The sequence below is a fragment of the Nicotiana tabacum genome, chromosome 20 (assembly GCF_000715075.1).
Source record: "Nicotiana tabacum cultivar K326 chromosome 20, ASM71507v2, whole genome shotgun sequence".
NCBI classification, from domain to species: domain Eukaryota; kingdom Viridiplantae; phylum Streptophyta; class Magnoliopsida; order Solanales; family Solanaceae; genus Nicotiana; species Nicotiana tabacum.
This window is the reverse complement of record NC_134099.1, coordinates 44,110,701-44,126,042: the sequence shown is the minus strand read 5'-3', so window position 1 is coordinate 44,126,042 and position 15,342 is coordinate 44,110,701. Positions and strand designations below refer to the sequence as shown.

The 15,342-nt window shown below is 38.0% G+C and overlaps 1 protein-coding gene across 1 annotated transcript; it reads right to left on the bottom strand.

Annotated features, from left to right (window-relative positions):
• Positions 1-14,266: 14,266 nt before the first annotated feature.
• On the bottom strand, positions 14,267-15,112 carry LOC107781308 (uncharacterized). The gene has a single exon (XM_016601997.2). It carries the CDS (start codon positions 15,110-15,112, stop codon positions 14,267-14,269), a length of 846 nt encoding a protein of 281 aa, XP_016457483.1.
• Between the last annotated feature and the right edge of the window lie 230 nt (positions 15,113-15,342).

Genomic DNA, 15,342 nt, shown 5'->3' with positions numbered 1-15,342 from the left:
AAACCCTAGCCGCCCCCATACACTCTCACCCTGAACCCGGCGGCTCCGACGCTGGTGACCACCAAAACAACACCCCCGATACATCCAACCACCCTGAACACGAATCTACCAGCCATGTACCTCGAATCATACTCCATCATCTCGAATCTTAGTTTAAAGGTTCGAGCCAAACCTAGATCTACACCAAACCACCCCAGATTCACACTAGACAATCCCCTGACTACCCTCGTGACCAAACCAAGCCTGGTTTGGTCCGAATCTACCCACAAATCCTAAAAACCCAAATCTGAAAATTCGAACCCTAGAACACAAAGAACCTTGGAATCCGGCCGGCTTCATAAGGGGTTTGGGGTCTAATAGACTTTAATCAAGGTGTTCTCGGTTGAGAACACCCCGATCAAAGTTTGTTCGGCCTCAAATGGTCAAATCTAATTCAGACCTGGGTCGGCCTTTGTTAAACATTCACAGTAAGTTTTCCTTTTTCTTTTTAGTTTTGTTCGAATATTGATTGAGTTTGTTAGCATGTTTTGTTGTGATTGTTTGGTATTTCTGATATTTTCTTCCAATTTATTCCGCCTTTGTAAGGACTTTTATTTGGTCGATTGTCTTCTGTGTATGTTTGAATACGTTCTGTGATATACATGCTCGATTAGATTAGTCGTCGCATAGATAACTCATATAGCCTCCCAGTGTCGTGCAAAGTTGTCTGAAGCCATTTGGGACCCTGTTCGTGTTGTTTGATTAATCGACTGATTATTCCTTGTTATAATTAGTATAGTCGATTTGATAAATGTCGTCGATTAATTTTATAAGACTGAATGTTCAAATATTCTAATTCATACAACTTCACATGATTGAACGAACCTGTATTGTTATTTGGATGTTTGACATTATCTGTGAATGTTAGTTTGTAACTGCATTATAAACAACTAAAAGATTCAGTCTAGGGCAGCTGGAAATTGAACTTTCAGAAGTTCAAATTTCCTGCTATAGAAGCAGGGCAAGACAGTGATAACCAGGGGTTAACAAGGGTATTTTGGGTGTAAAAAAGAACAGAAATGATTAGTTTAAATGGGCTGACAAATCGGTACTGAATTAGGATTAAACTAATATAATAGTGGGGAACCAAACTTGGTAGCATGGGGTTGATTGAATAATAAAAGGGCTGCCCATGCTTTTGGGCAGAAAATACAGGCTAGAGGCCTGTCGAATGGATGGGCATGGGGCATTCTTCTGATTAGTTTAAAGGGGATATGGGCAGGAGAGGAATGAGGGGATCAAGGCAGCTTAGTGCTTGTCATTTCTGCCTATAAATACGACTGTTGAGAACAAAGAAAGGATAGGAAAAAATAGCTGAAGGTTCTGAAAAAAAAGAGTGTTAAGTTTTGCATTTTTAGTTTGAGCTTCACATCAAAGGGCTTGAACCTGTCTTTGCTCTTGAGTGTGTAACAAAAATCAGAAATCACTACCTCTCGTACTAGTCTGTGTATTCGTTTAGCACTGCTGGATTCTTAGTTTGGTGGTGTCCAGTTCTTTGTTGGCTGAATATTGTTCCATCAGTTTACTCCGGGAATACTGTTTTGGTTTTAAGCAACTGTCGCAACTGGTTATTCTTATTGATTTCTGTGGGCTGTTGCTGTTTGGTTTTCTGGACTCGCTGTTGGTTTGGTCACATAAATTGTTGTTGAGCTTTGGTCTATTTTCCTTGGACTGTCTCTTTTACTGGTCTGGGGCTGTTCGACTGAGTTTGCTGCTGTTTATCTGCTGTTGCTGTGTTTGTTGCATACTATCCAGCTGACCATTCTCCTTCTTCTTTTCGCTTTTCTATACCAGGTACACGACTAATCCACTGTCAATGTAACTTGAAAGTTGAGCATGAATACAAAAGAGAAGAGTTGAAGATGTTTATTTCATACATAGCCTGTTATATTAAATATCATGTGATGTATAATAGTTTACGTTTTTGCTTGGATACTGGAGGTAGCCCTCATGCATAGCGAATGTCAATGTATGGTAACTTGATATCAGATTGTGTATATAGGCTGGTAGATAAAAGGATTCACAATGCAGTAGGTTATATCTTAGACTTTAGCTATGTTTGTAATTAGCATACCCTTTAATGCATGTTAAGTATGAAAACTATCCATTGTTAGTTAATTTCATTTCCTTTTGATAAATTGCTTCATTATAATTGGCAAACCATTGCCTTTAAAACAAATAGCACAAGTCTGCACTTCTCAACCTCACGAAGGTTGAGCCCAAGTCGAACGAACCAAGCAGGCTTTCATCGGAAAAGCAGTGGCCCAGGCCCAGCCGATACTGTGTGGTCTGGGTTTGGGCCCATAATATTCGATAAGCGGCCTGTGTATGTGGCCATGCTTCTGATTTTGCGTAAGCACTCGGAATCCTTCTATAAATAACCTGCAAGCATGTAATTAAGTAGGATCATTTTTGCTTTTATTAAGTAGAGACGAACTCAATAGAAAAAATATAGTCACTATAGGTTTATCCTTTTAAATAAAACGAGACGAGCCTCGCCAAATAAAACACACAGATTGCGGGGCCCTCACAAAAATATATGTGTTAATTACTTAGAATTCGGGAGAGCCGTTTAGCGAATTTCACGGCCTTCCCAGAATAATAACACGATAGTCTCTTTAGGCGCGTGTTTAATAATTTACTTTCTTAAACATGGTTGTGCATTTCATGCGACCCAAATCCAAATCCCAAAACATCAAATAAAATGTGTTCCGGATTGTGGGTGCATTTCATGTGACGCAATCCAAAGACATGTTTTAAGCGATGTTCACATTCTTTTAAAATAATAATAATAAAGTGGTAAAAAGTTAAAATTGCACATCGGTTCATAATTGTATTAAAATCAGATAAATAAGCCGAATATGACAGTTGAACGACCGTGCTAGAACCACGGAACTCGGGAATGCCTAACACCTTCTCCCGGGTTAACAGAATTCCTTATCCGGATTTCTGGTACGCAGACTGTAATATGGAGTCATTCTTTTCCTCGATTCGGGATTAAAATTGGTGACTTGGGACACCCTAAATCTCCCAAGTGGTGACTCTGAAATAAATAAATAAATCCCGTTTCGATTATCCTTTAATTGGAAAAAACTCCCTTGTTCCCTCACGGGTACGGAAATATGAGGTGTGACACTCTGCATTGCATAAGGCTACCATTCTGCCTTCCAAGGTTAAGCTCTACCTCCATTTGTATTCTCTGCATTGCATAAGGCTACTATTCTACCTTCCGAGACTAAGCTCTGTCTCCATCTGCATTCTCTGCATTGCATAAGGCTACCATTCTGCCTTCCGAGGTTAAGCTCTACCTCCATCTGCATTCTCTGCATGGCATAAGGCTACCATTCTGCCTTCCGAGACTAAGCTCTGTCTCTATCTGCATTTCCTGCATTGCATAAGGCTACCATTCTGCCTCCCGAGGTTAAGCTTTACCTCCATCTCGCATGGCTGAAAGATCGCCACCTTCATTTACTCCTTGCATGGCTGAAAGATCGCCGCCTTCATTTACTTCTTGTATGGCTGAAAGATCGCCACCTTCATTTACTTCTTGCATGGATGAAAGATCGCCACCCTCATTTACTTCTTGCATGGCTGAAAGATCGCCACCTTCATTTACTTCTTGCATGGCTGAAAGATCGCCATCTCATTTACATTTGCATGGCTGAAAGATCGCCACCCTACTGCATCTCATGGGCTAAAAGATCGCCAAATTATCCGAGGGCATCATCGTTCAGAGGCACCATTTGCATAGCCCGAGAACATCATGCCATGGCCCGAGGATCCCTTTTAATCTTTTTCATATCATTATTCAAAGGCATCATGGTTTGGAGGTATCATCCTCATATCCCGAGAGCATCATTTCATGGCCCGCGAATCCTTTATTATACACTTCATGGCCCAGGACATCATGGTCCAAGGACGTCATCTTAACCGTCCAAAGACAACATTCATGGTCCAACGGGAACTTGCATCATGTTTAAATTTACGCACAATATACACTTGTATTGCTTATTTGCAGGTAAACCGGTGAGCAACGGCCGTCTCAGCAGGAGCTACCCCACTCCAGTTCCCACAGCTCTACCATCCATCCCAACCCGAATATCTCGTCCGTTCTTGAAAAATCTCTATCGGCATATTCCGCCGACGAATCTTGAACTAAATATGGCCTAATTCCTATAAGACCAGGGATATGTAGGCAGCTCAGGAACCAGAGCACGTTCAAGTTCTTCAAACCGTTTCATTCGATCAAATTGGCCATCATATCTTTACCCGACAACTCTTTCATCCTTCTCGGGAAAGAGAGGCAGCTGTTGATACTCAATTTTTTCCTATGTATTTTTACATGCAAATACTTTCAAAATAGCATATATATGCATATATAAGTATGTCCAAGTGTTTCAATAATTTTCCTAATTTCTAAAAGATTTTTAAACTGATTTATTGCCCATTTTAGCAGCACGAAAACCAATAATTATTCCCAAAATTATTATTTTGGTGAATAACTTACTTTATTCTCATATTTATACCAAATTTAGCTAGTATAATTTTTATACATTTTTTACAAATTTATTTGGTATTTTAAAAGGTAAATTGAATATAATTGCAATTTTAGCCTATTTTAAGACTAATAGCATTTTATAATTTTTAAATTGGTTCCAATATTTTTAAATTAATATTTATATATTATTAACTGATCCAGTACTTTAATTTTCTTTCAAAGTTATTTTTACTATTTTTATAAAATAGAAAGGGAAAAATGGCTATTTAAAATCTGGCCCATTTTTATTTCAATTATAGCCAAATTTGATCCTTTAATTGACCCAATTTCAAGCCCAATTTCGGACCATCCCAGTTTCAATTTAACCCGCCCCTGACCCAACTAATTTAACCCGCCCGGCCTTCCCTTTTGATCCAGGTCGTTGATCATTTTGATCAACGACCACGATTTCCTCTTTCCTTTTTACTTCACAAACATCCCCCAACCCTACTTCATTTCTCACCAACCGCCACCTCTGAACTCTCAAACACTCTCGAACCTTCCCTAACCCTAACCCCTATCTCACCGTCTTCCACCTTAAACTCACCGGAATCCATGGCTTCTCAGGCCTTGGGAGTCTTAAACTCACCTCTCTTTGCTCTTGTACACTTGGTACTTGAAGATTCGGGGTCTGACCTAGAAGATTCTCACTCAGATCTTTGTCGGCTCGAGGTTTCACGGCCATCTCCGGCTTTGCTGCGGCGTATCCTGGTCTTATGAGCCTGTTTCTGACTTCTTCGACTCAGATCGGAGACCTTATCAAAGCCTTTCTCATTCTAGGGTTCTTCTAAAACCCTAACCCTTCGAGGTTTTCTCTGATTTTTCTTAGATCTGTTATATATCTATGCTCTACTTGAGTTTTCAAACCATTTCCCCAATTTCTTCTTTCAAAAATTATTTTTTTTAAGATCTTTCTTTTCTGATCTAGGGTTTTCTAAAATGTTTAAGTGATTTCTGACTTTTCTTTTCCTTTACGTGTACTTGCTCCTATTGTGTTCTTGTATTCTTCCTTTTACCATGCTCTTGTATAACTATCTTACTATGTTATTCTATATGTGCTTTTCTGCTATAATTTTCTGATGTTTTTGTGTTCTTCTACTGTATTTTCTTACTAAGTTCTTAAAGTTCTTTGTTTGCCTTCTACTAAGCCCTATTTAAGTTCCTTTTAGAAAACTCCTTAAGCATGTTTCTTCTACTATTCCTACCAGTATTTCCATTATGTTCTGTGAATCCCTCTACTGTATTTTTCTACCGCGTTCTTAAGTGTGCTTACTACTTTTCTTCTACTGAACTTTGTTTGAGTTCTTCTAAAAGAGCCTCTTAAGCATGTTTCCTCTGCTATTCTTATCAGTATTTTCCATTCTATCCTCTGAATCCTGCTATTGTTTGCATGTTACTTTGCTACCATGTTCTCTCATGAGTTCTGAAAGAAGCATGTTAGAAGCTTTAATTCTCTTCTGAAACCTCTACACATGTCTCAACTTAACTTGCTTGCCCTCTCCTTATGTTTTCTGGTTTGTTCGAACTAGGGATTTATTTCAAAAACCCCTTAGCTCTTTCAGACTGGTTTTAAACCTCTGAATGAGTTTGGATATCTTAGTTTTCATACAATGTTGAACCTTTTCTTTCTACTGATTTTACAAAGGCATGACAGTTCTTTCTTGTTTAAGCATGTGTGTATGCTTTTATATGTGTGTTGAACCTTTCTTCAAAAGGCTTTCCAACTTATGATTGATTCAGAATCTTTTTTTTTAGAATTGATTGATTGTTACTGATTTTCCTTAAGTAAAACCTTTCCTCACTTTTCCTGACTTGGTTCATTCGTACAAAGCCTTTAATTTTGATTTCTTGGTTGTTAACTGATTTCCTTTCCTTACTTGCGCAAACCATGTGCTATCAGACTTTTTTCCTTAAATAAATCTCTGTGTATTTACCATTCTTGTACTGCTTTGGAAAGGGTTTTGATCAATCTCTTACCATCATTATTTTTACGTTTGAAATTAGAATCCCTTAATCAAAGGGAAATTTTTGTAATTGATTTTCAAATCATTCTCCTACCTTATTCTGCTTGTTTTCTACACTATAAAAGGGCACGACCCTTCTGCACTTTAACACACTCTCAATTTAACACTTTTATACTACTCAAGTATCATAGTTCTCTAATCATAGCATTCTGACTATTTGCTTGCACTTTGGCTTCACAAGACTACTGATTTCTTTTCTTGTTTCCTTAAAACTGGTATGTTCTAGTTTGATTTTCAGCCTCATCCCAATATGTTTATTTTATAGCTTCTACACCCCTGTCTATTTTACTGCCTATGTTTAATGTTAATTAGCATATGTTTCTACTGTGAATCCCTGCACCCCTGTCCCCTTCTATGTGTTTGAGTTGAAGTTCAGAATATGGCAACATCCAAGTTGTTGCTCATGTCTGGACTTGATCCCTTAGGGGATCCTAACTCCCAAACAATGTGGCTAACAGGCTGGTTGAGGTGTGCCGGCACTCCAATTGCTAGGTATGACCACTATCTTGTCTTGGCTTTCACCAAAATCCCCTCTCTGCACTTACACTCTCTCTTAGATTCTAAGTTCTGCCCTCCTCCTATGAGCCTTGCTTTGGGACCTTGAGTTCCCTCTAAACTTGGACATTTTAGGGTTGGCCCTTCCACACTGCACTATGACTCATATTCTGCAATATACTTGGGTGTGAGCACTGCTCGGAGTCCATTTAAGACTCTTAGGGAGCTCTGACACATCCCAAGTAAGAGAAAGGCTTTGGATATTTGATCTTTGGAGTTGGTTCATTTCATATTTCAGACCTGGAGTCTGAATTAAGCTCCCCTTGGTTGTACTTTAATTTCTGATGTAATTTGCTTTTCTTATTCATTCTGGGCTGTAATAATTTGTAATAACTTATGGGGTTTTAGTGAAAAGGGGGCGTAAATCATGCATGCAAAAGGGGTAGATATCATGTTCATAGGTATTTATTATACTTCTGCAATCATGTCCTACTTTCAATTTTGCATTTTCATATAGAAATCCTATTTATAGGTTCTGCATTTTCATATAGAAATCATGTTTACAAGTCCTGCATTTTCATATAGAAACCATGTCTATAAATTTCTGCATTTCTGTATTATCTAGAAAACATGTCTATAGGTTCTACATTTCATAATGCTGCATATCATATAGACAACCTGTCTATAGGACTTCTTGAATTCTGCATATGCATCTATCACTAGGCAAACGTGTTCACAGGTTTTAATAACAAACAGCATTTTAGATACAATGCCTATAGGACTCCTGCATTTTTATTTCGACTATAAATGTTTTTAAATCAATAACGCTTAGAAAACATGCCTATAGGAGTAATCAACCGAATCTGAATTGTCTATCTCGCTTATGAGTCTAAAAAAACAGCAGTAACATTACTTAATATTTACAGAACTTATGTTCCTGCAATCAATAAGTCCTTTTCTTTAAAATCAGAATATTTCTGTTATGCATAGATATCATGCCTATAGGTTTCACCTAGGCAAGTTTTAGGGTAAAGGCTATAACTGCACCAGTCTTTGATAATTACAACCAGCGTGCAGGTCTAATTCGGACTTCTTATATGAAAATATGTGATAAATCAGCCTGCTTTAACGTTTTTTTTTGTTTAATTCAGACCATAACCAGTACATGCAAGACATGCTAAACAATCTGTCATTAAGTTGAGGAGGCCTGTTTGAGCCTTTAAATGTTATGTGTTTTCCTATATCTGCTCTATGTGTTTTTTTTTGTCGTCCTAGATTTTGTCCTTTAAACCAAAAGCCCAATCTCCCTTCCCTTTAGGACTAGTAGTCCCAAATGTCTCCGGGACTGATAGGATTGGGACGGGTAAGAGCATGCAATAAATAACGAAACTATTATGCGTTTTAATACCTTAACGGGGTGGGAAAGGGTATATATGGATATAATGACCGGTGCGTTAATACCACGTGTAACTCCTCTTCTGAGGAGTGATTACCGGGTATTGTATTGATGTGATCCATATTATTTTTAAACCTAGGACTCCCTTCCCTTTACTTGTGTATTTTATTACTTTTTCAAAATTTTCAAACTATTTCCTCAAAATTTCAGCTTTCTTTGTTTCTTCAAACTTTAATTTATTTGTAGTCATAATGTGACAATCCCTCATATTTGAAACCTTTATTTGCTTACTTGTTACTTGTACTTAAAGTCACAATTTTAGCATGGACGGGAACCACACTAGTGGATCCTGAGGGGTGCCTAACACCTTCCCCTCGGGATAATTTCTAGCCCTTACCCAATCTCTGGTTTTCTAGATCAATTCCTTCCTAGTGTCCTAATGCACTTTAATCATTAGGTGGTGACTCTTCAATTCAAACCCAATTCCCAAAAAGGGAACGAGTTGTCCTCTCAAATGTCATAAACCCGATTTCGCGAGAAAAAGGGGGCGCGACACCTGTAGAAGCGGAGAGGAAGGTCGCAGGTGCGGGCAAGGCTATGAAGGACAGGGGCTGCAGGTGCGAAGGATTTCCCACACCTGCGGTAGCATAGATGTGGGCAAGAGGACGCAGGTGCGGAGGCAGCTAGGAGTGAGTGATTTCGCAGAAAACGAGGCAAAAGGGCTGCAGATGCGAGTTCACAGGTGCGGAACCTAGAGCGTAGGTGCGAACCCTGGGGGTTCAAGTGACTTCTAAAAAAGCGACATTTTCGATGCGGGACCGTAGGAGCAGAGTATTAATCGCAGGTGCGAAAGGCTTGGGCAGAACATATAAATACGAAACTTCGAGATTTTTCACCCTTTTTATCACCTTGAGCGCGGATTTTGGAGGATTTTGAGAGTGTTTTCGAAGTGATTACTGAGGTAGAATCTTTGAGCCTATTTATATTCAATAATTATGTTTCCCTAATGATTTTACACCTAGTTGGTGAGTTTTTGAGGTGAAATTTGGAAGTTTAGGGCTTGAGAATTGGAGAGTGAATTTTGGGGATTTGGAGGACCAAATGGTGTCGGATTTTGATAAGTTTGGTATGGTTAGACTCATGAGTGAATGGGCTTTCGGGTTTTGTGACTTTTGTCGGATTTTGAGATGTGGGCCCTAGAGGCGGGTTAAGCCGATTTCGGATTTTGGCTCTAATTTATTAGTTTTCTTGTGGAATTAATGCCTTAAGCCTATATTAATTGTATTGTACTACTTGTGGCTAGATTCGGGACATTCGGAGGCCGGCTCGCGAGGCAAAGACATTTTGGAGTAGCGTTTAGCTCGGATTGAGGTAAGTAACAGTTTTAAATATGGTCCAGAGGGTATGAAACCCAGGATGTTGTGATATGTGATTATTTTGGAGGTGACACACATGCTAGGTGACTGGCGTGTGGGTGTGCACCATGGGGATTGTGACTTGGTCCATCCCGTTGAATCGTAAATTGGAATAACTTGTTATTAGCTATATATTTCTCTCGGTGTTATAGAAATTGGACTGAAATCCATGTTAGAGATCATGCTTAGGCTATATGACGTCATTGTTGGGACCCGTAGAGGTCGTGCACTTGTTGATTTAGCTACTAATTGCTATCTTATACTCAGTCATGACTTTATTTGTGTATCACACCTCTATCTCTTATTGTTCCTTGTTGATACATGTTATTATCTTTGTTTGAGCTGATTTATATGTTTTCTGACAGCCCGAGAGACTAGGGAGGTTGATGACTGAGTGAGGCCAAGGACCTGAGGGTGAGGTATTGATACTGTAGCACATGAGTTGTTCGTGCGGATCCTGATATGATGTTGTAGCACGTGAGATGTCCGTGCAAATCTTGATATGATATTATAGCACATGAGTTCTTCGTACAACACGTGAGTTGTCTGTGTGAATTATAGCGCTTGGGCTGTAGGAGCCCCTCCGGAGTCTGTACACCCCCAGTGAGCGCAGGTACCTATTAAGTGTGTGTATTGAGGCCTGAGAGCCGAGTTCTGAGCTATTGAGAGCTTGAGTGACTTTTACCCTGAGAGGTTGTATTATCTTGATTTTTTGCTACACTTAGCTGATTTATATTACTGTTTTGAACTTCTACGAAATATTATATATGGTCTACCTGAACTTAGTAAATATGCAGCTGACTTGACTTATATTGCCGGAATTTATATAGCTCGTCACTACTTCTTAGTTTTTTATTTTTTTCTATTACTTACTGAGTTGGTTGTACTCATGCTATACCCTACACTTCATATGCCGATCTAGGTGTGTCCAGTCATGGAGGACGTTGAGCTCGTGCGTAGTCGAGTATCAAAGACTTACGAGGTAGCTACCAGCATTCGCAGTCCTTATTCTCCTTCTTTGATATCTTTCTTTTCTGTATTGATATTTAGACACAGACTTTTGTAGACAATATTTCTTAGACTGGTTGTCTAGATGCTCATGACTTGGTGACACCTCGATTAACTGTTGCCTATGGATTATACGTCTTCCTGAATTTGTTATTCTTTGGATATCCTACTACCTTGTAACGGGGTTTTTTAGTGTGACCTTTCAATTTACAAACATCACATTAAAGATTGTAATTTTTCTTTTGCTCCGTTGACTCCCAAATCTAGTTGTCATCAGTGCAGCCATCACCCCCATCAACAATGGTAAAGGTGTTAAACATAGTTCTTTGACTCTCACGCTCTATTAACATAGGATAAGCTTTGTTCACAGATGGAACACAGACCATCATCAAGAGTTGGCTATGTGCTTGTTCATGAATTGAACAAATTCACGAGATTTTGCACAATCACATCCTAGAATTGGGACTAAATTATCAAAATTCTGCCCAAAACAGCCTCAATTTTTAATAATAAGTTGAGATCGAGCTGGTTCCCTGACTTGCAGTGACGATTTCTTTGTGAATCTGAAAAATTCTAGAGCAATCAACTTGGTATAACCTCTCCTTCAAGTCATTCCAAACCACACTGACATTCTAGGAATAGACTATTCCACTGAGTAAATCTAGCGAAACACATTTCATTAACTACGATAATACTATCGCATTGATCGCTTCTAGAGATCGACGAGGTTCGTGCTGTAATTCTCCCTTTTGCATGTGATGTCAATGAACCCTAGCTTATTTCGGCCTAGGATAGCAATTTTCATCGCCAGACTTCAAATGGAGTAATTTTCTGGTCCTCATAGTTGTAAGGAAATCAAAATTGCACCTGAGTTATCATTCGAATTCAGAAAAGGAGGACGATTATGGCTCAAATTCTCGGGCTCAGTATTATCGATTTTCTCCATTAATGAGTCCAATGAATAAACTTATAAAAAAGAATTTGAGAAGAAGAAGAAGAAGACCACAATAATGACCGTGTGGGTCTAATACCATGTCAAATTCAGCTATCCATGATGCTCGGCCATGGATTTGAGCTGAATAGAAGAGAATTCCTAAAGATGAATAGATCGCCAAAGCAGAGAATGAGGTTGGAGTGAAATGGAGGGAACATTTCCAAAGATTCAACTGAAATCTTACTATTACAATCCACATGTACATGTACATGTATATGTAGGAAAAGAAAAATAGAACTAACTCAACCACTAGCTATAGTTAACTAATTCTATCACTAATCATAATAAGCTTAAGTTACAACCAATTAACTACCTAACCAACTAACTGTCACTGCTACTGCTTGGCTCATTACTTCCCCTCCCAAAAGAACTATCGAAAAGCTATCTCTTCTCTCCTTGATAGGATCAAAGTATAAGATAAGAAAGTTTAGCGGTTAAGAGGATACAATTCGATCTATAATATTACGAGCTTGATGTCACGTCCTTAGTCTTAAACTAAAAGTACGTGCGACACTTGACAACTTGCTCACGATTCTGCTATGCCAAGTCAGCCTAAAATACTACATTCAAGACCGCTAAGGGAATGTCAGATAAAATAGGCAGGAAAAATTTGTCAAAGGAAGCTTTTTATCATAGAGAACTTGATTGTTTTGCTTCGTGAGTTATAAATGAATGCCTCATATTTATACTAGTCACGTAGGGCTAGTGTGTAAATAATAATTGTTTCACAAGTCCTTCCATATTTACAAATAAGTACACCATCTAAAATCTTCAACATGACTAGAACATTCCAAGGCTTTCCAATAGAGTCTTCCTACCAAATTTATAAATATCTAGAGCTTTCTCAAGAAAACTCTCTATAGTTCTAGAATATTTCACCAAGAGCTAGTCTCTATTACACATGGCAAGTATATGTGCCAAATAGTCCTCGAATAGCATGATGACATGGTAGGTCATCACATCACATTGAAAATTACAATTTTTCAATTCCCACATCCTAACTATTTGAGCTAAATTAATTTTTATAAATGGGACAACTCTTTCAAAAAGATTCAGAGCCTAGAGTCTACTGTACAGATGGAATAAGATAATTTGATGCTTCTTATGTTCCCAGACAAATAAATGCCACCATCTCCTTACATTTGAACGACACGAGAGAAGATTTTTACCTGCCAAAATTTACACTAGTAAATGTTTGGTCGGAGGAATTCTGGTCCTCTTTTGTGCATGGTCGGCTCAAGCATGTATGCCCAATTAATATTTCAAGATGCCCTCTCCTTGAAGTTCAAATGAATACACTGTCCGCCCTTTTAATACACCACTTTAGATTCCAGCAGTGGTCCCTTTTGTTTCCTTTTTTTTTAAGACTTATTTTTTATTTTAATAATATTCATTGTTTTTGTTCTGAAAAGAATTGGGGTGTATAACATATAATTTGAAAATTAAAGAGCAGCCCATGTGCTTTTCTACATGTTCAAAGTTTTCTGACTGAAGTTGGGAGGATACTTCAGAGAATGCTCGTGAAAATTAACTCCAAAAACCTGCATTAGACAACGACATGGTTGGCAAGAGTACTTTCTTGACGGCTCAAAATAGATCAGCCTAAGTTTCAAAATTCTTGTCACCATGACCAATTTGGTCATTTTAGTAATCCCTCTATTCAAATGTATATGGAACTTTAAAAAAAAGGACTTACAGAACTTTTGATATTTAAAATGTAACTATAAAAACATGTCATAGTAATTATATGAGAAATTTAAAATTAAATTATTTTTTAGTATTTTATTTTAAAAACATAATAATTACTTTATACTTGTCCATTGCAAAAACTATTTTAGGTATGTGGTCATAAAACCAAAATAAAATCTACTATATGACCCTTTGTATCTAATATAAGTGTAACAATAATATTTTAATCGCAACCTGTTGGTATTTCCTAAATGAATCCATCTTATACAAGTTAGCATTGATTTCTTTTGAGATAACTCATATCCATGCAATTATAAATCTAATTCATTTCTTTTGTTAAAATTGAATGCATAATATATCCTTATCATATGTAAATATTAATTATACAACCACCAATAGATGGTCAAAGGTTTGCAAAAGTAGTAAAACCAAAATGGTAAATTAAGATTTACAAAGCTCAAATAAGGGGGGGAAATGCCAACTTATACCTATATCCCTTAAGGCTTAAGCCATATTGATCTAATCAAACCGACCTAATAATATTGACAACATATCTTCCAAAACCAACTACACTATAATATTAAAAAAAATTAAAGATTTCATCAACCCAAGAAAAAAAAAACTAAAATAACTTAAGACTAACTCCATTGCACCAATTTTTATGCCTTGTTAGAATGGATGTACGTTCCTCGTTAATCCGCCGTTCACATTAGTGAAAAATCCGACGAGCTCCGGCCGGTAAGGAAGATACGATCGCCGGCGATCTTCATCCTTAGCTTTACTCTTCATGTAAGCTTCATGTGCTAACACACCTTCGCTCTTCTTTACAACAGTACCCTTCTTCTTCTTTTTATTCTTCTGTGTTAAAACTTGCTCGTTGACTTCGACTTTTTCTTCTGTCTTCGCCGGAGTAGTTGTGGCAGGGTTCAAGAACACAAAGGCGTCTCGTCCATCACTGTTACTCCGGTGAAGAAAGTCTTTGAATCTCCATAGCTTTGAAAATCCTGTTGAGTTACTCTTTTTGCATACCTCAGGAGAAGAAGAAGAAGAAGCTTCAATTGCCTTATTATCTTTGGACCATTCACAAAACGGTCCAGCTATTTCTTGATTTTCCGATGAAGAGGAAGTTGCCGGAGAATTTTCTTCTGTTTGTATAAATATCTTGTTTACCGGTGATCGCTCCTTCAACTTTTCCAAATCATCCTCGGACAAAAGAAGGTTTTGATTGAATAACGGGAAAAGGGGTCGGATTTGACCGTTGTAGAACACCTCCTCCGCCGTTATCGGAGGCGCGTCTGTCATAGGCGCGAAAGAAAACTCCTCCTCTTCTTCTTCTTCATCGTCACCATCTTCAACCTCATCATCATCATCGTCGTCATCATTATTATATTGTTCTGTTTGATCTTCGATTATCATCTGTTGTTTCTTCTTTAGCTGCTCTGTGAATTCTTCGGTTAATTTTCCGATGACTTCCACCTCATCATTATACGAATCTTTTAAGGTTTCAGACTCCATTTTCAAGAGATACCCAGAACTCCAAATTCGATGTGATGTTGCAGAAATTTGAATTAATAGAAGAGAATTTGAAAGGAATAGTGATGAGGAATTAGGAGGAGGAGAACCAGTATATAAGAGCTTTAAAGGATGAGGATTGGGGGTTTGAAATAAATGAGGGCTATATATTGGGTGGTTGGAAGAATAGTAGTACCAAGTTTGGTTTGTCTTGCTATAATTACTATTCTTTC